At 46.0% G+C, this 26109-nt stretch overlaps 1 protein-coding gene across 3 annotated transcripts in view; it reads right to left on the bottom strand.

The window, feature by feature from the left end:
• The window catches only part of CCDC149 (coiled-coil domain containing 149), a 214667-nt gene that overhangs the window by 35689 nt on the left and 152869 nt on the right, over window positions 1-26109 (bottom strand). For 2 of the 3 annotated variants that reach the window (XM_063921861.1, XM_063921853.1), the window contains exons 9-11: window positions 21676-21820; window positions 18620-18696; window positions 12449-12481 (exon numbers count right to left, since the gene is read on the bottom strand). In XM_063921861.1, coding sequence (XP_063777931.1) covers window positions 12449-12481; window positions 18620-18696; window positions 21676-21820 — 255 coding nt within the window. The remainder of the gene's footprint in view (window positions 1-12448; window positions 12482-18619; window positions 18697-21675; window positions 21821-26109) is intronic. The other variant, XM_063921870.1, reaches the window with a different exon arrangement.

Here is a 26109-nt window from a genome sequence, read left to right on the forward strand (position 1 = left end):
ACTACGTGCCTGTAAGTCTTCCCTTTCAAACAAAGACTGCAGTAACCAGAAACTCATCTATTTGTGGATGTAAAGTGTGACAAGAACACTGGGATAGTGTTTGAGGGCAGGTATATTTGTCCCAGGTTCTTGTCTTACATGTTTTAGAAAATGTTAACTTCTAGGAAAAATGCTTTTTGTTTTGTCTGAACCTTTTCAGTTTGCTGTAAAAGCTGGGTAAAGGCTCTGAGAGAGAGATAAGGCGAGTTCTAGACATTGGGCCCAGTTCGGGTCTTTGGCCTCACAGAGGGCTAATCAGGGTTTCAGCTGTGTAAGAGTGTTATAGTGCTTCTAACCTGATTAGTAGGGGCAGACTGCCTGGGAAGGCTGCAGGATGTGTGTGTGAGAGACACGCTTTCTGATGCAAGTAAGCTATACAGTATGTACTGAAGAACTCTGTGTTTTGTTTAGTGACAGTTAGGAACATCTTATGTTTAGTTAGTGCCGGACAGGCAAGGTATTTTTATTTTGGGGTTTGTTTTATTTTCTGTTTCAATAAAACTGGCCGGGGTCAGTTGTACCAGAAACTGGACTTGTGTTGTTCCTCAGCTGCTGCGTGCGGCCATATTCCCCAGGAAAAGGCGCCTTGCACCCCTACAGTGTTACAACTTGGTGGAGAATGCGAGCAGGCCGTTCTGCGCATAAGTGAAAGCAGCAGCTTTGTGAGGCCTGCAGAAAACGGTGGTTTATGCAGATACAGCCCAGTGTGAAGTTACTGAGACTCACCCCTGAGGGTTTGATATATGTCCTGGGTGAAAGCAGCTGCAAAGCCGCCTGAAAAATCTGTTGACATGGAGGATCTGCTTAAAGCCTTGCTGCAAGCTACAGCGGCTCAGCAGGAGGCCTATCTGACCACGTTTGAAAGGACTGCCGAGCGTGAGAACTGGCCGAAAGCACAGTGGGCCAGTCTGCTGGCACCTTTCCTGTCAGGTGAGCCCCAAAAAGCTTACTTTGATTTAAGCCCTGCTGAGGCTCGGGACTATGATAAACTAAAGACTGAGATCCTGACCCGCCTGGGAGTCACGCTGTCAGTACGAGCGCAACGGGTGCACCGTTGGCTGTACGCCATGGAGAAGCCTCCGCGCTCCCAGATGCACGACCTTATTCAGCTAACAAAAAAATGGCTGCAGCCAGAGACATTAACTGGTCCCCAGATGGTGGAAAGAGTCGTCATGGACCGCTACTTGAGATCTTTGCCCATGGTCCTGCGCAAGTGGGTGAGCCATGGAAACCCGGGTACTGCTGACCAATTAGTGGACATGGTAGAGAGGTATTTGGCAGCAGAGGAACTACTGATGACCACCCAGCAACCCATAGATCCTCGACAGCGCCCTTCAGTAAAGACTGGTAAGACTGTTCCGTGGGAAAACGTTGCTGGGCGGTTAAGAGAACGCAAGGCTGGAGAGACTGTAAACACTGGCCCTGGAAACAGGCCAATGGGGCTAGAACGGTCTATGCTGCCCAAATGGGTTGGTAATCGTGTGGTTAAATGTTTTAGGTGTGGTATGCCAGGTCATGTTATTGCCAATTGCCCAGTCACGCAAGAACCCATGCAATGTGATGCTGCCTTTGAATGTCGCAGAATGTCTTTCTTTGCTAGGTTAGCCTGTACTGTGGTACCTTCACCTGAGCTGGAAAAACAAATGTGTGATGTGTTCTTAGAAGGTAACCGGGTAGAGGCCTTGCTAGATTCAGGAAGTTTAGTTACCCTCGTGAAAGCTGGGTTAGTGAACCCCTTAAAGGTCCAGCAAATACCTATTGGGGTAACTTGCATACATGGGGATACCCAATATTATGCCACTGCTGAGGTGAATATAGAAACTTGTTGTGGGTCAGCAATGGTTAAAGTGGGACTGGTCCCTACCTTGGTGCATGAGGCCATAATAGGGAGGGATTTTCCTCATTTTTGGAAACTGTGGGAATCACGGTTATCAACAGATGTGAGAAGTAAAAAGCCAGTTGATAATACCGGTGATTTTTTGGATGTACGTGGGTCTTCGGAACTTTCTGGCCCTTTGCCTTTTGCTAGTTTGGCTGGGGAAGTGACAGATGGGGAGTCCAGTGAGGACCCTCTTGCCGGGAACAGAGACATAGTAGTTAGAACTGAAAGCGTGCCTGACCTGGAGGTAAAGAAGGATCTGTTTGCGTCTGAACAGTTAAAGGATCCTACCTTAATAAAGGCTAGAGAGAATGTTAAGATTGTTAATGGGGAACCTGTGGTACCAGGTGACAGGGTTACGTATCCCCACATGGCCATCTGTAATGAGCTCTTGTACCACATTGTCAAAAGGGGTGAGGATGTGGTGGAACAGCTGGTAGTTCCCCAGCCTTATCGGAGAACGGTACTAGATTTAGCTCATAGTCACGTTACCGCAGGACATTTAGGGGCAGAAAAAACCACTGAAAGAGTTTTACAAAGGTTCTTTTGGCCAGGGGTTTATAAAGAAGTGTCTGAATATTGTTCTTCCTGTCCTGAATGCCAGTATCATGCCCCTAGACCCCATTTCAGGAGCCCACTAGTTCCCATGCCTATTATAGAGGTCCCGTTTGACAGAATAGCCATGGATCTCGTGGGGCCCTTGTTAAAGTCTGCTCGGGGCCATCAGTATATCCTGGTAATTATGGACTATGCCACTCGATATCCTGAGGCTGTCCCTTTACGCACTATCACAACCAAGGCGATAGCTAGGGAGCTGGTGCAGGTATTTAGTAGAGTGGGAATACCAAAAGAAATTTTGACTGACCAAGGTACTCCATTTATGTCAAGGATCATGAAAGAATTGTGCAAGTTATTTAAGGTCACTCACCTCAGGACGTCCATCTACCATCCCCAAACTGACGGGTTGGTGGAAAGGTTTAATAAAACATTAAAAAGTATGTTAAAAAAGGTTGTTGAGAGAGATGGGAAAAACTGGGATTGTTTGTTGCCCTACTTGTTAATGGCCATCAGAGAAGTTCCTCAGTCCTCTACGGGGTTTTCTCCATTTGATTTGTTGTATGGTAGACACCCCAGAGGGCTGTTGGATGTTGCCAAAGAGACGTGGGAAGGACAGCCCACTCCTTATAGAAGCGTTATTGAGCATGTAACACAAATGCAGGATAGGATTGCAGCCGTGGTACCTGTTGTCAGAGAGCACATGGAACAGGCCCAAAGTGCTCAACAGAGGGTCTATAACCGGAGTGCCAAGATACGGGAATTTGCTCCTGGAGATAGAGTTCTTGTTTTGGTACCCACTGTGGAAAGCAAATTCCTAGCTAAATGGCAGGGTCCATTTGAGATTAGGGAAAAAGTGAATGAGGTTAATTACAAAGTATACCAGCCGGGAAAGAGAAAACCCGAACAGATCTACCATGTTAACTTAATCAAACCCTGGAAAGATAGGTTGTCTCTGTCAGCGGAGCCTTGCCCTTCGGTGTCTTCACCCCGGTTGCTTCCCGCAGTGAAGGTGTCAGAGACATTATCAGCTGATCAGAACAATCAGGTTAAAGAATTTCTCATCCAAAATAGGGAGGTATTTTCAGAGCTGCCTGGCCGAACGACCATAATAAAACATGACATTGTCACAGAACCAGGGGTCAGGGTTCATTTAAAGCCATATAGGATTCCTGAAGCTCAGCGAGAAGCTATTTCTAAGGAAGTTAAAACCATGTTAGAACTTGGAGTCATAGAGGAGTCTAACAGTGAGTGGTCCAGTCCCATAGTGCTCATCCCGAAGCCCGACGGTAGCATACGCTTCTGTAATGACTTTCGTAAGTTAAATGAGGTGTCCAAGTTTGACGCATACCCCATGCCCCGTGTGGATGAGCTTGTAGAAAGGCTGGGAACAGCCAGGTTTCTCACCACATTGGACCTGACCAAAGGTTACTGGCAAATACCTTTATCTGATAGCGCCAAAGAAAAAACAGCCTTTTCGGTTCCGGAGGGGCTGTACCAGTATAAGATGTTACCCTTTGGGTTGCATGGGGCTCCAGCAACCTTTCAACGGGCGATGGATAAAATTTTGAGGCCCCATAGAAAATATGCAGCTGCCTATTTGGATGATGTGGTAATTCACAGTACAGACTGGGGGTCACATTTGGTTAAAGTACAAGCAGTACTGGACTCAATCAGAGAGGCAGGGTTAACTGCTAACCCAAAGAAGTGCTGCCTCGCAATGGAGGAGGTCAAATACTTGGGCTTCACCATAGGCAGAGGTCTGATTAGGCCCCAATTGAATAAAGTTGATGCTATTCAAAACTGGCCTCGTCCAGTGAATAAAAAACAGGTAAGGGCTTTTTTGGGAATTACTGGGTACTATAGACGGTTTATTCCTAATTTTGCGACCACAGCGGTGCCGTTGTCAGACCTTACCAAAGGGAAGCAGTCAAATGTGGTGAAATGGAACCCTGATGCAGAAAAGGCGTTCCAAGCGTTAAAAGTGGCTTTGTGTTCACAACCGGTGTTGATAACACCAGATTTTTCAAAAGAATTTGTGGTACAGACAGATGCCTCAGAGGTAGGGATAGGTGCTGTGCTGTCCCAAACCAGAGATGGGGACGAACACCCTATCATTTATTTGAGTAGGAAACTCAATGAGCATGAAAAAAGGTATGCCATTGTGGAAAAGGAGGCTTTGGCCATTAAGTGGGCACTAGATACCTTGAGATATTACCTCTTGGGTAGACAATTCAGACTAGTGACAGACCATGCCCCTTTAAAATGGATGTATGTAAATAGAGGCAAGAATGCTCGTGTAACTAGATGGTTTCTAGCTGTCACAACTGAGGGCCTGAGCTGACGGGAGGCAGCCTCAGTTGTAGGGGCTGAGATGTACCGGAACCTGGGAGGTTGTATCAGACCCCTGGACATGTAAGTAACATGAATAATAACTGCCCGAAGGCGTGACCACGACAACTTAGATAAAAGTCAATGATGTTTATTATGACAACTCCGCATCACAGCAGCAATAAAAGAAAACGTAAAAGTCAGCAAAGAATAAATACAGTTCCTGAGTACTACAGCATGGCAGGAGCCACAGGGCACTGGTAGTGTGAGATAGTTCTTATGATCTTCTAGATGGAAAGTCCTTACCAGGCCCGGCTGTAGCAATGGAGATAACCCAGGATTGTACCAGCTGGTGTTCCAGGAAGAGCTGGGTTGCTGAAGGTAAAACAGCTGCTGTGGATACTGGCTGGAACCAGACTGTTGTTAGCACGGAGTGGATACTGGCTGGAACCAGTTAAATAATAAATGAACTTTGGGAGCGATGAAATGTGAACTGAAATGTAGAACTTGAGAGCGGAGAAATAATAATTCCGGTGGAGAGTGGTAAAGTGTAGAAAGGACACCGGCCCTTTAAGGGAAGCTGTACTCTGCTGGAAGCTGAGGCTGGAAGCAGGTAGTGTTGTAGCTGGAAACAGATGAATCCACAATGGATTGGAGAGTCAGGCTACACCGCAGGTGGAATGCTGGTGCGGGTCTCTATGGTGGAAGTCTTGAGACAGGAGCTGGAACCTGGAAGACAATCATAGAAGAGAGACAAACAGGAACTAGGTTTGACAACCAAAGCACTGACGTCTTCCTTGCTCAGGCACAGCTCACCTACACCTGCAGCAAGGAAGGGGCCGGCCAGGCAACCATGCAAATCAACAACACAGACAGCAGACTGGTGGAAACGATCAGACGACAGAATCCAAGATGGCTGCGCCCATGCAGACACCCGGAGGGAAGCCTGGCCTGCAATCCATGTGGTCTGGGAAACAGTAATGGCGGCGCCGGCCACCGGAGACAGGAGACGCCAGGCTGACAGATGCACATTAACCACGCGGGCACAGCGGAGGCCGCGGCTGATGAAAAGACCACTCTGCATGTGGAAACTCAGGAACAGCGGAATCCGGTCCTGGAACGCCGAGCCCGCCCCAGGAGGCATCTGAAGGGTAAGTAATGGCGTCCAGACACCCGGATCGTGACACTAGCGTTGCAGGACTTTAAGTTTACTGTCGAACATAGACCGGGAACACAATTGGCCAACGCAGATGCATTGTCTCGCATCTTCTGTTTGGGGGCTACAAGTGTTCCGGCCCCTAGGTCGAAACAGGGGAGGGGGATATGTGACAAGAACACTGGGATAGTGTTTGAGGGCAGGTATATTTGTCCCAGGTTCTTGTCTTACATGTTTTAGAAAATGTTAACTTCTAGGAAAAATGCTTTTTGTTTTGTCTGAACCTTTTCAGTTTGCTGTAAAAGCTGGGTAAAGGCTCTGAGAGAGAGATAAGGCGAGTTCTAGACATTGGGCCCAGTTCGGGTCTTTGGCCTCACAGAGGGCTAATCAGGGTTTCAGCTGTGTAAGAGTGATATAGTGCTTCTAACCTGATTAGTATGGGCAGACTGCCTGGGAAGGCTGCAGGATCTGTGTGTGAGAGACACGCTTTCTGATGCAAGTAAGCTATACAGTATGTACTGAAGAACTCTGTGTTTTGTTTAGTGACAGTTAGGAACATCTTATGTTTAGTTAGTGCCGGACAGGCAAGGTATTTTTATTTTGGGGTTTGTTTTATTTTCTGTTTCAATAAAACTGGCCGGGGTCAGTTGTACCAGAAACTGGACTTGTGTTGTTCCTCAGCTGCTGCGTGCGGCCATATTCCCCAGGAAAAGGCGCCTTGCACCCCTACAGTGTTACAACTGATAAATAAATTCTAGGGTACAGATATGATAGATGGGGCTAAAAACCCTAATAAACAACTTACTGTAAGTTGGGAGCAATAAAATGCATGTTTATAAAACATCCATACGGCTTATAGATCTGCCTCAACTCTCCCGCACAGAGCACTATAACAGTAAGTGTCCGTAAGGCAGAATTTAGCTCCAGGACAGATGTGTTTCATCGAGTACCAATATTTCCGTGCTGTGAAACTTTCCACAATATTGATAGGCATGCTGTGGGCCAGCTGGACGCTGATTTGTAAGTAATAAGAACAAATCACATCTAATTATGCATTTTAAAGGCAAGGTAAATGAGCTGGAAGGACACTAGGAAGGCACAGTCAAGCACAGCGCGTGCTCAGCGCTTACAGCGTTACACAGGTCCGCTGCTGCACTGATTCCCTGCAAGGGTCCTTGGTAGGCATAAACTGTTTAACTGCTACTTTGACTTCATAAAATAAGCCGCAGCACTTTTTGAAGCTCCTAATTAAAGCGGACTGTTCATATGCTTTCTATGAGTATACTTCCCAATAATTACACACCCGTGGTTGCAACAATTGGCTTAACGTCATACATGTGTGTATTTGTGAATTTTAACTAGTGTTAGGATTAAAATTCATTGCAATCTATGGGGGTATTCAATTGTTTGAAAAGTCAGTTGGGGGTCTGTTTTTCCCTATATAATAGGCAGGAAATAACAGACACCCAACGTACTTTTCAAACAATTGAATTCTCCTATATATCTGTATATGCGTTCCCTGTATATTTGATTTGATTTTTATCTGTTAGATAGTATTCCAGAATACTTCTTGGGAGCTGCACTATTAATTGGAGTGTTCAGGGTATCTATTCAAAATATTACGCCTGGTTTGATTATATTCCTATATAAATTGTATTTTAGTTTGACAGTGCCACTTCTCCACTTTATCTCTCTCCAAGGCTTGATACATCTCCCGCTTAATGTAACACTGCTCCCACAATGGGTGATTTTGTTGGCTGTTTTAGTCAATTTTTTTTATGGAGTCACTCAGGCCAGGATAACCAGAACACTACACATGTGGCCACCTTCAGGCTGTCTGACATACACTTTCACCAGCATTTGAAGGGTGATTGCACAGTTGCAAATCCAGCGGATGTAAGGAAAGGAAAGTAGCAGCTTTCTGGAAAAGGAAAAGCCACACAAGTAAACACGCAGATATCTTTGTACTCACTAAGAATAATGATATACAGTATATAATTCAAACGGCAATAGGTAAAGAAGAATCCACCAAAGGCTAACTCTGGCCACTGAATCACGCCATGGCAGAGAAAGATTTCTTATCCATACCTACTAACATTTAAGCTAAGTGATTTTGGACAAAGGGGCAAGGGGGCATATCTTGCACCACTGTGGGGGCTTGCAGTGCTATGCTAGCCCGTATCCTGGCCCACTCCCCTCCAACCACCCGTTACATCTCCCTGTTCACAGTTGCTCTACTAAACAAAATACAGATGAATAGGACATACCTCTCTATGGGGTCTATTCATGAAGTAGTGAAAAGAGTGGAGAAGTGAGCCAGTGGAGAAGTTGCCCATGACAACCAGCATAGAAGTAACATTTATAATTTGTATACTATACAATTGTAAGGAGCAGCTGATTGGTTGCCATGGGCAATTTCTCCACAGGCTTACTTCTCCACTCTTTTCACTGCTTCATGAATAGACCCCTAACGTACAACCAATAGAATAATTAAGTTCTGATCAGGACAGTTGGACAAAGCCCTTAATTTTGGACTGTCCTGACAATAGTGGGAGGTACAGTATGTTCTATTGTTGTAGGTTCAGTGTATATCTGTGGACAGCAATTGGTTGTCATGGAAACAGCACTGCACTCCCTAGATTACCTTTACCACCTATAGGACCCAGGAAATTACTATATAAAATAATAGTTTTCAATTATTCTCTACTTTATAGTATTGAGTTCAAGATTTTATTGGGGTGCTTGCAGTTTAATATATGGCTGCCCAATACAGCCCAGATCTTCCAGCTCTCCTTTGGCACATCTCAACTTTCCAGAGCAGGACAGACCTGACGCAGCGACTGCGGATGGAAGCTGGCGGCTTATTAGGAAAGAAGCTTTAAAAGGAGAAGAAAAACTTTAAAAAGGGGATTCTCCAAGCAGTGTGCAGAATTATAGAGAAGCAGAATAAATACTAAGAAAGAGCCCAAATTCAGATGGGAAAAGCAGCTACTGATATATTTGTTTTCTCAAAACATCGCAGGGAAAAATCTGGGAAAGTCTATTCCTGTAATAAATCTGGCATGCCTTGAATTTCCTTACACAATTAAAAAAGTCCCACATTTTCCCATCGGATGTGCTGTAACCCCAGGATTGCAAAACAGGATTATTTCTCACTGATGTCAGTGGAATGGGAAATGAAAGGGCACTCTGCTGGTCAGACCTAGGAAACCTGTGGCTCTCCAGATTTTATTGAGCGTGATTTATAAATGCAGAGCTCTGCTTGCAAGGATTAGGATATTACAGTAAACTACAATCCACACCAACCATTACATAAATACATCTGTGAGGCACATTTAACAGCAGAGGCAGATGTATTAAGCCCATCTCTCTTTCAGTAGCCAATTACGACAGCGAGAGCTTGAATACTACCTACAGGTGGCTAACAGTTACATAGAAGGCGACACAGATTACAGTCTAAATGGGAAGGATCCCAGAAAGTCCCACAAGGACACAGCCCAGGTCAGGCAGCGCTGTATTTTGTACACTAAAACTCAGAGGGAAGATGTCTCAATCCTTGGAGAGAGATAAAGTAACACATTTGCCCAAAGCATAGACGGGAAAAAGACCGGTTGGCCCAGTGGTGCAGCCACAACAACCTTGAGCTCAACCCCCTCAAAACTGTTGAGATGATGGTGGACTTCAGGAAGAAGTCAGCTAGTGCACCTCCACTAACGATTGATGACAGTGTGGTATCGCTTGTGGACTTCTTCAAGTTCCTAGGGATCACAATCTCCCGGGACCTTAAATGGGGGTCCAATGCTGACAACACTGTCAGGAAAGCGCAGCAGTGGTTGTTCTTCCTCAGGCAACTAAGGAAGGTCAACATCCCACAGAAGCTTCTGCTCCTCTTCTACGCCGCGATTGTGGAGTCGGTACTGTGCTCCTCGATACTGGTATGGTACGGCTCCGCCAGCACGAGGGACAGATGCAGGCTCCAAAAAGTGGTCAGAACTGCAGAGAAGATCATCGGGCCGACCTTCCCTCAGTCCAGGACCTGTGCCTGTCTTGAGCTAAAAAGCGGGCAACGAAGACAGTAAAGGACCAGTTACACCCCGGCCACAGCATGTTTAACTTGCTTCCTTCAGGCAGGCGTTAAAGGGCCGTCCCCGCCAGGTCCACCAGAAGCCTCAAAAGTTTCTTTCCCCAAGCGATCCGCCTGCTGAACTCCTGAAAATTGACTGACTAGACGTACATGTAACTTACTTGTGTCCCTACGGTATTCCTATCTGTATGACTTTACTTGCCCCCACCCTACCTGCTTATCTATTACCTACGTGGCTGTTGTATAGCAAACCGAAGACAAATTCCTAGTATACGCAATTATACCTGGCCAATAAAGCGGACTCTTATAGTCTATGAAATGACAGTTACTAAGCTTTATCTCTCTGCAATGCTTGATACATCTCCCCTAGATACATCTTACTCTATAGGTGAATATTTATCATAGGGCGTAATAATTGTATTGGAAAGGCACAAGTTTGCAATTGATTGCCAAAATCCAATTTTTAATGAGGTTTCCTGGAATGTTCCCCGTCTTAACTCGGTCTATAAATTTGATGATAATGCGTAACCAAAAACCACCTTAACTACTGTAAGCTGCATTACGGTTACTAACAGTTGGTCTGAACTCTGACCCCCCCCCCCTCCCCTTCCTCCCCTCCCAATAGCCATAATTTCATTACCTGAGAGTTATGACACCTACTGAGCATATCAGAAACAGGACAGACTTAATTATTATATAATTGTCTAGCGATACATAGAGAATATGCAGATGTACTATTTGGTATCGTCTCATAAAAATGAATAAACAGTAATTTTTATATGCTATATCAGAAAATAAACATGCCTGTATGACAATGTAAGGACTTTGTGCAGGTTACCCTGCATTATTCACTATACTTAACCCAAGAAGCTGCCTTTCTCTAGATGTGATGTTGGAAGTGAGTGAAATACATAATATGGGGACAGGTCAAATCTAACTGATTTACATATAGGTTGATATAGATATAGATATATATATATATATATATATATATATATATCCAGATAAAGGTGTCTGGCACTCCGAGATTCAAGATGCAGCTTATCCAGGTGCCCTGCCTTGCTGTACACTGTAGTTCTGTCTTTCATTTCAAATCCGGAGTGCCAGCCATCCATCCTCTCACATATATAACATGTTCTCACTTACCTGGGTTATGTATTATTAATTTTTTCATAGGGAGGATAGAAACCTACAAAACCAATTTCCAACAAAAACTTCTTTATAGAGTTGGGTCGTGCCTTCATGGTACCGCTATGTGCGACTGTAGCTTATATACTCAAACAGAGCTATACCGCGAGCGAGCCTAACAATCTAATGTAGTGTGACAAATGAAAGGCTGCACACTGAGCGGATGGTAGCGACACACCCAATCTTCTATTTAACAAAATGGGGTATATAATTACAAAGCGATGGCTTGCTTCTTGGCGGGTTGAACAAAAACTTTAAAGTGGCACCAATATTATATGTATAACTCATTTGCACTTAATATGAGGCAGTACAGATGGTGTAATGGTTAGCATTACTGCCTCACGGCACTGAGGTCATGGGTTCAATTCCCACCATAGCCCTATCTGTGTAGAGTTTGTATATTCTCCCTGTGCTTGCGTGGGTTTCATCCAAAAATATACTGGTAGGATAACTGGCTCCCAACAAAATTAACACTAGCGTGAATGTGTCTGTGTGTACATGTGGTAGGTAATATAGAGTGTAAGCTCCACTGGGGCAGGGACTGATGTGAATGGCCAAATATTCTCTGTAAAGCGCTGCGGAATATGTGTGCGCTATATAAATGACTGGTAATAAATAATAATAATACTAATAATAATATTATTATGAGTAGCAATTCAAATATTGAGGTCAGACCCAACAAGAAGCCGTGGCTTGCTAAAGCCAAAGCTTTATAAATATACCCTAATAAGTCTGCTCACCAGGGACTTAAGCCCCTGATGTGTGCTGAGCGATCTGTCAGTGACGGCTCAGCATACATCTCTCCCCCCGCTCAGCACACATTGTGTGCTGAGCGAGGGGTGGGGGCCGGCAGAGGGGACGCTCATTTCACCCAGAGGTGAAATGAGCGACGTGCTAGATTGTGCCTGCATGCAGGCCAATCTCGTACCGGCGATAGAGACGCGCGGGGCTGCACATTGCTATAGCTGTGGGGCATACACACGGAGAGATCCGTGCTTAACTTCTGAGCAATCTAGTCAGATTGCTTAGAATTTAAGCACGGCTCTCTCCGTGTGTACCCCCCTTAAGGTGTAAGTTGGAAAGGAGGGTGATGTAAACCATATACATTCATCAGGTGGCAGTTTCAATAGCAACCTGTTTAGTAGATATATACTGCCATCCTTTACGAGAATACATAAAGACACATATATATACACACACAAGACATTAAACCTACGCCCAAATCCCACTGAGACATTGTAGCTGAGGCCTTCATGAAGCAGAAAGGGAGAGAGAAAAGAGTCATTGTAAGTGACATGTCCGGGGAAGCTGCAGAGAGGCATCCGCATACTGTACACATTACACTACAAGCACAGAGACCTATACAGACATATAACATAAATGGACAGTCTTACCAATGGGTGGTCTTCAGTATGCCGGCTGTCGGGATCCCGGCGCACAGTATACCGGCGCCGGGATCCCGACAGCCGGCATACCGACACTTATTTTCCCTCGTGGGGGTCCATGACCCCCCTGGAGGGAGAATAAAAGTGTGGCGTGCGTAGTGCGCCACCGTGCCCGTAGCGTGGCGAGCGCAGCGAGCCCGCAAGGGGCTCATTTGCGCTCGCCACACTGTCGGTAAGCCGGCGGTCGGGCTCCCGGCGCCGGTATGCTGGGCGCCGGGAGCCCGACCGCCGGCATATCGTAGTGAACCCTTACCAATAACTAATGGTACAATGTAGTCCCTGAAACCTTTTTATAAATCAGTCTTATACATGTAAGGATCTGCTACATCAGTGCTAAACTAAGAGGTCACAACGCTGGGAATCTGCTTGTAACTTACTTAAAGATTGCACCAGATCCTCAGGTCACTATTACTTTATTGCATAGTACCAAAATACTGGGTTCCCTTTTGGCCTCATTTGCCCTGAAAGGAGCATTAAATCCTCTGCACTGTCTATAGGTTTCCTTTAGGATGCACTGAAGGACAGCGCTTAGATATATGGGGAGCAGATGTAGGAGCAATCACAGTGCACTATTTATGGACTTACACCGGGAAGCACTGCAGGACAGCTCTGTGATACAGGGTAGGGGGAGCAATCACAGTGCACTATTTATGGGCTTGCACCGGGAAGCACTGCAGGACAGCTCTGTGATACAGGGTAGGGGGAGCAGATGTAGGAGCAATCACCGTGCACTATTTATGGGCTTGCACCAGGAGGCACTGCAGGACAGCTCTGTAATACAGGGTAGGGGTAGCAGATGTAGGAGCAATCACAGTGCACTATTTATGGGCTTGCACCGGGAAGCACTGCAGGACAGCTCTGTGATACAGGGTAGGGGGAGCAGATGTAGGAGCAATCACCGTGCACTATTTATGGGCTTGCACCAGGAGGCACTGCAGGACAGCTCTGTGATACAGGGTAGGGGGAGCAATCACAGTGCACTATTTATGGGCTTACACCGGGAAGCACTGCAGGACAGCTCTGTGATACAGGGTAGGGGGAGCAATCACAGTGCACTATTTATGGGCTTACACCGGGAAACACTGCAGGACAGCTCTGTAATACAGGGTAGGGGGAGCAGATGTAGGAGCAATCACAGTGCACTATTTATGGGCTTGCACCGGGAAGCACTGCAGGACAGCTCTGTGATACAGGGTAGGGGGAGCAGATGTAGGAGCAATCACCGTGCACTATTTATGGGCTTGCACCAGGAGGCACTGCAGGACAGCTCTGTAATACAGGGTAGGGGTAGCAGATGTAGGAGCAATCACAGTGCACTATTTATGGGCTTGCACCGGGAAGCACTGCAGGACAGCTCTGTAATACAGGGTAGGGGGAGCAGATGTAGGAGCAATCACAGTGCACTATTTATGGGCTTGCACCGGGAAGCACTGCAGGACATCTCTGTGATACAGGGTAGGGGGAGCAGATGTAAGAGCAATCACAGTGCACTATTATTGGACTTGCACCAGGATGCACTGCAGGACATCTCTGCAATACGGAAGGGGGGGGGGGGGGGGGGCAGACGTAGATGCACTCTCAGTGCACTGTTTATGGGCTTGCACCAGGATGCACTGCAGGACAGATGAGATATAGGAAGAGCAGACCTAGTAGCGATCACATTGCACTATTTATGGGCTTGCTCCAAAATGAACGGCAGGGCAGCTCTAAAACATTCAGGAAGCAGACCAAGGAGTGACCACTGTGCAGACTGATAGCCAAGATGAAGAGTCAGACTGACAGTGTAGAGCGAACACGGACCTGCTTCCTTTATACTACCTGCTGGGAGATTCCAGAAAAATAGTGAGTCCTTTTTTCATCTACTAACATACATAACAAGTTACTATATAGTAAAGCTATATTATGACATTTGAAAATCTCCTGACAGGACATCTACTAAATAATGAGCAAGAGGCTACCCCCGCCATACACATAAAAGGATTTCAGGTGGCCTGGCAGGAGGAAAAAATTGGAATTTATGCGGACGATATTATTTTATATTTATCAGATATGTCATGCTCCCTGCCTGCCCTTCTTGTCCTGGTGGAAGACTTTGGCTTCTATTCTGGTGTGCACATTATTCGGGATGTCCGTGGTGTTCCCTTTGCTTTCTTCTACTGTACAAACCCTGGTCTATGACCTCCCTCTACGGTGGTTTACGTAGTTTAAATATCTAGGAATTCAGGTGTCTCATTCCCCTGCTGACTTTGTTATTTTAAATTGGTCTCCCCTGATTCTTAAGGGGGGGTACTCACGGAGCGATAATCTAAGCAATCTGACTAGATTGGTTAGATTTTAAGCATGATCGCTCAGTGTGTAACCCCCACAGCGACAGCGATGCGAAGCCCTGCGCATCGCTATCGCTGGTGCTAGATTGGCCTGCCATGCAGGCCAATCTAGCAGGTCGCTCATTTCACCCGCTGGGTGAAATGAGCAGCCCCCCGTCTCCCCCCGCACGCTCAGCACACATCGCGCTGAGCTGAGCGGTGGGAGAGATGTGTGTGAGCGGTTCGCTCAGCACACACCTCTCCCACATCGGCCCGTGAATACGGGCCTTTAATCTATGTGCTAAGACTTGTATTTGGCAGAAGCTTCCCTTATCGGTCACGGGCCGTGTAAATCTCATCAAGATGATTGTCCAACCAAAATTTTTGTATATACTTCAGAATGCCCTGGCATATATTCCACTCCCACAATTTAGAGTGATCTCCCGTTGTATTGCCTATTTTGTGTGGGGCTCTAAGAGGGCACTATAGCGGTTAAAACATTGTGTAGGTCTCGGAATGAAGGGGGCCTGGCCCTTCCGGACATGTATTTATATTAGTTGGCCACGCAGTTAGCTCAATTAGGTGAATAGGTTACACAAGGGGACTATGGGAATTTACCAGTGGCTCTCCTTGATAAGGCAGTTATCCGGTTTACCCCGTTGCAGTTTCTTCTGGCACGTGTTCCGAATGCTCGCCTTTCCCCTTTGCTACAACAGGCTTCGAAAGTATGGTCTGCGGTTGCAAAAATGATGACAGTCCAAAATATTGATCCATGCTCCCCTATATGGAATAATATGCAGTTTTCTGAAATTCATCTTCTGGAGGGTAGTGCGGGGCTGGATTTCTTATGGGGTCTCTGCGATGGGCCATCTCTATCAGAATGGAGTTAACCATTCCTTTGACTATTTGACCTCCACGTATGATATTCCTAGGCATTATTTCTTCGGTTACCTTAAGCTCCGTCATGCCTTGATTGTGCAGTGGGGGGAAATGGCTCAGTCATTCACTAAAACTCCGGTCCATACCTTGGTTCGGAACATGACCAGTCGTAAGACTATTTCGGTGCTGTACGCCTCCCTTCACTCCCTCTCTGGTTTGGATGGTTTAGGAGCACTGCGTACTAAGTTGGTGGTTGATTTGGGTGTGTTGGAGGATGAGGACGGAGACCATATCCTTGGTTCACCAAGGTTTGCGATGGCCTATGCCAGATTCCAGCAGATCCAATTGTATATTTTGCACAGGGTCTGCTAGACCCTGAGTAGGCTTTTCAGAATTGGTGGATTAGTGTCGGACGTCTGTTCTAAATGTTTCGCTTCTGCTGCTGGTTTTTGGGATCTACTGTGGCTTTGCCCTCGAATAGCATCATTCTGGAAGGCGGTAGTGAATAGAATTTGTAGTACGGGGATTCGAATCCCTCTTCTGAACCCGTGTATAAGTGTTTTTGGATTGAATTTAGAGATCTCTTTGCCTACACATCTTAGGGTATATGTTATTAATCTTCTCACTTTGGCCCGGGTGTGTATAGCTCGCACTTAGATGGGTGGTGACCCGCCCTCTCATGTGGCTTGGGTGGCGCTGGTTAGTATCACACTATCACATGAACGTTTTATTTTTGCCAAATGTAAATGTCTGGGAAATATGATAGGATTTGGGGTCTCTGGCAGAACTCCAGATTTTCTCTTGATCCACCTGCCTAACCTATACTGTATATTTGATTTCTTGCTGACCAACTTTGTGCCTGTTGCTGGTGCTGACCTCCCTCTTCATGTTCATACCTACTTGTCTGTTCTAAAAATTGACACTGTTTTGTTGTAACTACGGGAAATGCATAGGATTCTTTGTTTTTGTTTGTTTTGTTTTGTCTGAAAATTCAATAAATTACACTTGATTTAAAAAATAAATACTCTGCCGGCCAAGAAAACAGCTGCATCCGTGGTGTCAGGTAACCTCCCACATATGACTACATGTGACAGTACCCAGGTTTCAATCTTCTAAACCAGGGGTGGGGAACCTCAGGCCCGAGAGCCGTATAAGGCCCCCAAAGCCACTTGATCCGGCCCAGCAAGGCTCACCTAAACGAGAGGAGATGCAGAGCGCCCGCTGAGATTTTACCACCAGCAGGCGCCCGGCTCCTCAGCAGCAGCTCACTCCTGAGCTCCAGCTTCTGGCTCAGGCAGTGTACATGTGTGGCTGTGCGGCACTATGGGAGAGACGTCATGACATCTCTCCCATAGTTCCGAGGAGAGGGAGGGCAGCGGTCCGGAAGCAGGAGCAGGGCTGGTGAGCATTGTGTTTTTTTTTCTTTTTAATGTGTGTGTGTGTATAAGCGGCGCTACTAGGGGGCATATTTAATGGGGCATAACTACAGGGGGCATATCTAATGCGGTATGTTTAATGGGGCATAACAACTGATGGGGCATATCTAATGGGCTAAAACAACTGACAGGGCATAACAAGTGACTGGGGGCATGACAAGTGACTGGGGGCATAACTACTGACTGGGGGCAGGCTAATTTTTAAGGTGATAATTTTTGTATTGCCCCCGAAGGATTTTATAAATATCCAAATGGCCCTTGGTAGAAAAAAGGTTCCCCACCCCTGTTCTAAACAGAATACATTTTAAAGAACTGAGCTAGGCCACAATGACTAGTCATGCATTATATGCACAGTACACCTGATCTTCACATCTATCCTGGTAGCACCTATACAGAGGAGTCAGCAGGAATTCTTATCATTCAAAACCAAAAGTTGCTTTCTGCCACTGTACTGTGCATAAAAGAATAAGACATCATTCCAAAACCCATTCCTGTTTAAGCACACAAGTCAACCAAAGAAATTCTAATTTAGGGGATGATGCAGACTTGAAAGCAACTTGTGCAGAATAATAATAATAATAATAATTTTATTTATATGGCGCTCTTTCTCCAACAGGACTCAAGGCGCTAGAAGATCCATCTGACCACAGGAGTCATTGTACATACAAGATGTGAATCAGTTGCTTGTGAGGCTACATCGTCCATAGGCCCTGCTTCTGATTCCTTACTGCCCGCTCGATTACTGCGATCTGTAGATGAAGGACTATTAGCAGTACCTAGAATCTCCCATAATTCATCAGGGGGGGGTTGGGCTTTTACCCATGCGGCTCAGACTCTATGGAACTTGCTGCCCCGCACTGATCGAGAGGCCCCCACTCTAGAATCTTGCAAAAACAGACTCAAGGCTTTCCTGTTTCCTCACACATTTCCTTAATTGTTCTTTAGTATCTCCATGCTCTCTGTATTTTATGAACAGCTTTTCTGTATTTCATTGTTCCTGTACTGCTTTGTGTTTATTCTATCTGTTACGCGCCTTGAGTCCTATTGGAGAAAGAGTGCAATATAAATAAAATGTATGATTATTATTAATTATTATTATCATAGTGGTTCAGTTCCATGCGAAAAACACGCAGGAGCGGGCCACAAAACAGACTTGTGTTCAATTCTGCATCAGTCACTTCATCTTATACTGGAAACCTATATAGTTTTACAGTATGTAGAGATGAAATGGTTAAATGTTTTATACATGATAATGCTGGGCTTATTGACATAACAGCAAAATCCATCTGTGACAGTAATATAGATATATAACCTTACTGACCTGGGAGACTCCATAGCCCAGATACCTCTAATGTCCGTAGCTTCTTCTCCAACTCAGCCACTCTGGTGCCTAGAATTCTGAAACAAGCAGGTAAAATGCCTATAACAATTGGGGTTTGTCTATCACACCATACATTTTTTTTAAATCAAATTAATTTTTCAAGCAGTTTAATAGAAATTGTTGCTAGGCAACGTGCACATGCAGAGTGGCGGCTTAGCTTATGCCACAGCATCCGTCTTGCAGTAATAAAAGGCCTTCTAGTTGATTGAAATTAAATAGAAGCTGAAATAATATTCTTAAAACTGAAGTTGCATTTAATTAATAATAAGCTACTCACTACATTAGACGTGACCTACAGTAACACCAGGGGCTGGATGCAGTGGTGATGTCGCATGCAAATGGCTGATGTTATATGCCTGTGCGTGTGTCTGAGTCGCACTGCGCATGCGCCCCATTTGTAACCACTCAAAGACGCAGTACAGATTAGGACACAGGATGATGGGAGGAGGGGGAGGGGGCTGGCTAAGCAGATGCGGGCGTGTCGCTGAAAGTCTCCTGGTGCAACCCAGCTCTAGCAAAGACGGGTGTGGTATTGAAAGTCGACAGTAACTAGGTCGACAATGTCTAGGTCGACCACTATTGGTCGACAGTAACTAGGTCGACAGGGTCTTTAGGTCGACATGTTCTAGGTCGACAGGTCGAAAGGTCGACATGAGTTTTTAATGTTATTTCGGTGTCGTTTTCTTCGTAGAGTGACCGGGAACCCCAATTAGTGCACCGCGTCCCCTCGCATGACTCGCTTCGCTCGCCATGCTTCGGGCATGGTGCCTTCGCTCCGCTATCGCTTCGCTCGACACAGATAACCGTTCCAATCTTAGTCCACGTGGATCGTTAAGTATGAAAAGGTTCAAAAAAAGAAAAAAATTGTGAAAAACTCATGTCGACCTTTTGACCTGTCGACCTAGAACATGTCGACCTAAAGACCCTGTCGACCTAGACACCCTGTCGATCTAGTTACTGTCGACCAATAGTGGTCGACCTAGACATTGTCAACCTAGTTACTGTCGACTTTCAATCCGGATCCCAGCAAAGACGCACGGCTCCTGGTGCACCAAGAGGGGCTGTTTGGCGTGACTGCAGCAATAATGTATGAAAACATATCTGTTTGTAGGGAAAAAAATGACAGTGATACTGAATTTAGAGCTCCCAGTACAAATATGAATTGATTAAAGTGGACTAGTTGCCTGGACACAGTGCAGGTGGCCATTTTGTGGCCTGTGCCAATATTCTGCCTAGGAATTAGTGACATTACCAAGAAGCGATGTAATGTCATTAGGTCTTCGTGAAATGAAACGCTGTGTTCTCAGCCTACTGCCCACAAAATGGCTGCCTCCACAGAGGTGTGCCCTACAAACACCTATTATACTCTGCACAGAGGATGTGAAAGAGGAAGGGTTCATGTCCTTAGGTTAAATATCTAAGTTGCATGGTCCAGTTTAGCTGACTGCATAATGCTGTACTTTTTCCTTTTACCCTAATTTTTTTGTGTCATTACATAAACTACTGTATAAACCATCAATGGCAGCAGGTAAGGCCTGGGGCTCATTTGGGTTTATATAATTTATTTATCTCAAAACTTCCCTCATTTTAACATAAACACACGTAAATGTACTACAGTATCATACTGAAAGCTGAACACACAGTAACACCTGCATTATATCATAACAATGTGGGGCCGGGAATGAAGTATAACAAAGTATTTGGAGAACGGTAATAGCCCCCTGAGCCCTGGAGCTGGGCCATTTTGCTGGAACTATAGGGAAGCTCTGTAACCTCAGTCTCTCCAGACTGGGAGCTATAATAATGTCAGTGGCCAGGTTCTGAATGGTTCTCCAAGTAACCAGGGCTGCTCTGAGAAGGAATGGTACCCTCCTTTACAAATGATCAAATTAGTTTTTTTGTGTATTTCAGGTTAAGCCTATCCAAAGCCAAATGCAGCTGGAAAATAAAATTGAAATTGGCTCTTTAATACCCTTAAGGTACCCCCGATCCTCAAGACACACCAACACTGCAGGTTTTAGGGATATCCAGGCTTCAGCACAGATGGTTAAATAAAAATGACTGAGGTACTAATTGTACAGTATGGTCTATTTACTAAGCCTTGGATGGAGATAAAGTGGAAGGAGATAAAGTACCAGCCAGTCATAGCAGTTAGGAGTTGTGACATGGCAGTTAGGAGTTGTGACATGGTAGTTAGGAGTTGTGACATGGCAGTTAGGAGTTGTGACATGGCAGTTAGGAGTTGTGACATGGCAGTTAGGAGTTGATTGGCTGGGACTTTATCTCCGCCCAAGGCTTAGTACATAGACACCTAAGTCACCCATGCTGAAGTGTGGATATCGCTAAAGACCTTATTCAGTAAGGATTGCAGATTCTGCTTTTTAGCAGAATCTGCAATCCTTTCCATCGCATGCTGTGGGCCGCCCACCGCAGGGCAAGGCCGCCCAGCACACTACCAGCCGCCCACCCACTGCAATCATGTTCTAATTGCAATTGCGTCGCTGAAATTGTGGTCGCTGAAAAGGGGCCCTCGAAGCCGCGATAACACATGAGATCGGGGACTTATCCCCGATCCCATATATTTTGGGAGATTGCGGGTCCAATTTTTCGTGCGAGCAAAACGGACTAATTGGATACCGCGATAATGACCATCGGTTATACATCGTGATATCTGGCTGTTTTCATCGGCTAAAGTGGCATCAGGGCTAATGGGATACCGCCCTAAAGCTTTTCTGCTTTGTATAAACAAAACTAGTGACAGGAAGGCTGCGTAATGCTCTGTTCCTGCCTCTTGTACTGTATACACTGGACACGGGCATATAACGGGTATGTATATAATTGTCTGAGCGACTCAGAGACTAAACTCTGTCTGGTTTTGTTTTTCAAACCATGAAGAAATACCTAAAGCTCTGTATGATTCTTCATTCGTGTAAGCACAAGCTGAAGCAGCAATGACAGTAAGGCGGGGGGAGGCCTTGGGTAAGGAGCACACATACTTGTTAGTCTGTCTCTGGTGCTGTATAACCATGTTTTTCTCATGAATAGTTTCTAACAGGGCTGTAGCCAGAGACTTCAGATCAGAGATGGACTGTGGAGTTGCAGGTAGACTGCAGCCGTGGTCCTCCGATAATAACTCCTGAACTACACAGAACAGAAAGACAGCTGGTATCAGAGAATACTACAATTGAATCCTTCATCTTAATCCATGCAATACTTCAAGGTTACTGATTATAAATCACAAAACAAAATACAATGAATATCTGACAGGAATAAATAAAAGTTAAAACAGCAATGTGAAATATGGTGGATACACATTTGTATTATTGCGCTCAATTTGAGCATTGAAATGGGGAAAATGTCAGCCCCCCTTTTAGGTAAAGATGCTGCAACAATGCATTTATTATCCTATAACATTTTATACAGTTGATATACGTTCATATTTCATACCAAATATGGCAAATAAGTTTCTGTCAGGAGAATGGTCAACAAATGTTTCATATTAAACAGAGATCTTGACCTCCACCGTCACCAATATTGGAGGCTACTAAAGCAAGAACGTCTCCAAATAGCATACTCTGAGGCACAGATTCCTGACCTTACATTCAAGGAGGCCAAAACCATGACACGGCTTCTCAGACGTTTCATCAGCGCAGAGCTAAGGTGGCTGCATAAAGCCAAGCATACTATCAACAGGATCCTCTCCATTAGAGCAGCAAATAACTGAAATGGCATATGACCCAGACAAAACAGCAATATGAATTCAAGAGTTTTCTATGGCTTTATACAACCTACACTCACATTTTTCAGATCTCAATGCCAATACCGCTGTACCTTGCCTCTTGTCCACTTCCAAGAACCATGGCAATTTGGGATGCGGGCAAAATGCCGGCAGTTAGAAGTCCCGACAACCGGCATCCCAATCAAAAGTATAGCGGGCGGATTAGAGCGAGAGGAAGGGGGGGGGTTCTGGCTAGGCTGTGGGGAGGGGGGGGTTTAGGCACCACCACGGGGAGGCTAGTTGAAGACACTAAGGGGGGAGGTTTAGAATTAGGCTGCTGGGCAGGAGGGGCTAGGTTTAAGCACCACCGGGGAGGGTTAGGATTAGGCTGCGGAAATAGAGGGTTGGGATTTCAACTATAGGGATGCCGGCGTCAGTATTGTGACCGCCAGCATTCTGATCCCTGGCAATTCAAAGGCAGAAGTTTAACAAGGATATTTCCCCAGAGCCGGTCACTCAAGTAATTCAGGGCTTAAAAACACATGCGGACCCAGAGCCAGATGCACATTATGTCATATATCATACTAGAAAAATAGGATTTTAATTACCTACCGGTAAATCCTTTTCGTATAGTCCATAAGTGATATTTGGGAATCTAGTATGATGGGTATAGACGGGATCCAAAGGAGCCAGTGCACTTTAAATTTCTTCACTGGGTGTGCTGGCTCCTCCCCTCTATGCCCCCTCCCACAGGCAGTTATAGGTAAAAACGTACCCGAAGGAGAAAGGACAAATGAGAAGGAAACATGACAACAAAGAGTGGTAAGATTTATAAACCAGCACATCACTAACATACAACGACCAGCAACGGCTGGAAACAACAACAGCAACAGCTGAACAGGTATCCACATAAAAAAGAACCTGCAGAAAAGTCAACGCACTGAGGCGGGCGCCCAATATCCCTTATGGACTAGGAGAAAGGATTTACCGGTAGGTAATTAAAATCCTATTTTCTCTAGCATCCATAAGGGATATTGGGGAATCTAGTACGATGGGGAAGTCCCAAAGCTTCCAGAACGGGCGGGAACGTGTGGAGACTGCTGCAGCACCGCCTGCCCAAACTGGGTATCCTCTTTGGCCAGGGTATCAAATTTGTAGAACTTCACAAAGGTGTTCTTCCCCGACCAGGTAGCAGCTCAACACAGTTGTAGGGCAGAGACTCCATGGGCAGCCACCCATGAAGAGACCACTCATCTTGTAGAGTGGGCCTTCAGAGACTTAGGAACAGGTAAGGCTGCCGACACATAGGCCTGTTGTATAGTAAGCCTAATCCAACGAGCAATGAACTGCATCGAAGCAGGACAACCTTTTTTCTGCACATCACAGAGCACGAACAAGGAATCCGTCTTTCCGATCCGAGCTGTTCGCTTGACATAGATCTTCAAGGCATGCACAACATCCAATGCCTCAGGAGGAACAGAAGTATCAGAACTGCATGGAACCACAATAGGTTGATTCAGATGAAACGCGGAGACAACCTTCATCAGGAACTGCTGTCTAGTCCGGAGCTCCGCTCTGTCCTCGTAAAAGACCCAGTATGGACTTTTACACGATAAGGACCCCAATTCTGACACTCGCCGAGCAGAAGCCAGGGACTGTAACATCACCGTCTTCCACGTGAGGTACTTGTCTTCTACCGTCATCAGAAGTTCAAACCAGGAGGACTGTAGAAATTCCAACACTACATTCAAATCCCAGGGTGCCATAGGCGGCACAAAAGGAGGATGTATGTGGAGTACCCCCTGCAAGAAGGTCTGAACTTCTGGCAACACTGCCAATTTCTTCTGGAAGAAAATGGAGAGAGCTGAAATCTGGACCTTAATAGAACCCAGAAGCAAGCCCTTATCCACACCAGCCGCCTTTATCCACACTAGCCTGCAGGAAAAGTAAGAAATGTCCCAAGTGGAACTCCGCAGGCGGATAAGTGCATTCCTTGCACCAAGAGACATAGCTTCTCCAGATATGAGGATAGTGTTTTGACGTCACAGGCTTCCTGGCCTGAACCATGGTAGCAATAACCTTTTTGGAAAAGCCCTTGTGAGCTAGGATGTTACGCTCAACCTCCATGCTGTCAAACGAAGTCGCCGTAAGTCCGGGTAGACGAACGGTCCTTGTTGAAGAAGATCTCTTCTGAGAGGTAGAGGCCAAGGGTCTTGGATGGACATGTCCAGAAGATCCGCGTACCACGCCCTCCGAGGCCAATCCGGGGTATTCAGAATAGCCTGGTCTCCCTGATTTCTGATGCGCTTGAACACCCTTGGGAGTAACGGATTCGGAGGAAACAGGTAGACCAGCCGATAAGGCCAAGGCGATGTCAGTGCATCTACTGCCCTCACCCGAGGGTCCCTGGTTCAAGAGCAATACCAATGAAGCTTCTTGTTGAGACGAGAAGCTATCATGTCTATCTCTGGGCAGCCCCATCGGTGGATGATCTGCTGGAACACCTGCTGGTAGAGACCCCACTCCCTGGGTGGAGATCGTGACGACTCAGGAAGTCCGCTTCCTAATTGTCTACTTCCGGAATGAAGATTGTGGACATTGCTCTTGCATTTCTTTCTGCCCAGAGGAGTATCCTTGACACCTCTCGCATGCAGGCTCTGCTTTTCGTCCCTCCTTGCCGATTGACGTACGCCACTGCTGTGGCGTTGTCCGACTGTACTTGGATCGCGCGATCCCTGAGCAGAGGAGAGGCCTGAAGCAGAGCATTGTAGATTGCCCGAAGTTCCAGAATGTTGATCGGAAGGAGGCTTTCGTGGGCTGACCACCTGCCCTGGAACTGCGCCCCTTGGGTGACAGCTCCCCATCCCCTTAGACTCGTATCCGTTGTGAGGAGGGTCCAATACTGAATTCCGAAACTCCATCCCTCCAGTAGATTGGAGGACTGCAGCCACCACAGGAGGGAAATTCTGGCCTGAGGCGACAGCCGTATCATCCGGTGCATCTGAAGGTGTGATCAGGACCATTTGCTCAGGAGATCCAGCTGAAAAGTCCTGGCATGGAACCTCCCATATTGGATCGGCTCATATGAGGCGACTATCTTTTCCAACAATCTTATGCAAAGAAGGATGGACACTCGAGTAGGTCGGCGCACCATACGGACCATCTCCTGAAGTGTTCTCACCTTGTCCTCTGGTAGGAACACCTTCTGGGCCACAGTATCCAGCAACATCCCCAGGAACAGGAGCCACTGAGTCAGCTCCAGGTGGGACTTCTGTAAGTTGAGGATCCACCCATGGTGTGACAGAAGTTGGATAGTGCGGTTGATATGGAGCAACAAAAGCTCCCTGGATCTTGCTTTGATCAGAAGATCGTCCAGGTAAGGGACAATATTGACTCCCTGGACACGGAGCTGGAACATCATCTCCGACATCACCTTTGTGAACACCCTTGGAACTGTGGACAGGCCGAAGGGCAGTGCCTGGAATTGGTATTGATTGTCCAGCAGAGCAAAGCTCAGGTACGCCTGATGAGGTAGCCAAATCGGAATATGGAGGTAGGTGTCCTTGATATCCAAGGAAACCATGAATTCCTGTTTTTCCAGGCCCACAAATCACAGCTCACAAGAATTCCATTTTCAACTTGAACGCCTTCAGGTAAGGATTCAAGGACTTTAGATTCAAAATGGGAATTACCGAACCGTCCAGTTTCGGTA

Source organism: Pseudophryne corroboree, chromosome 1, assembly GCF_028390025.1.
Source record: "Pseudophryne corroboree isolate aPseCor3 chromosome 1, aPseCor3.hap2, whole genome shotgun sequence".
In the NCBI taxonomy this organism is placed as follows: domain Eukaryota; kingdom Metazoa; phylum Chordata; class Amphibia; order Anura; family Myobatrachidae; genus Pseudophryne; species Pseudophryne corroboree.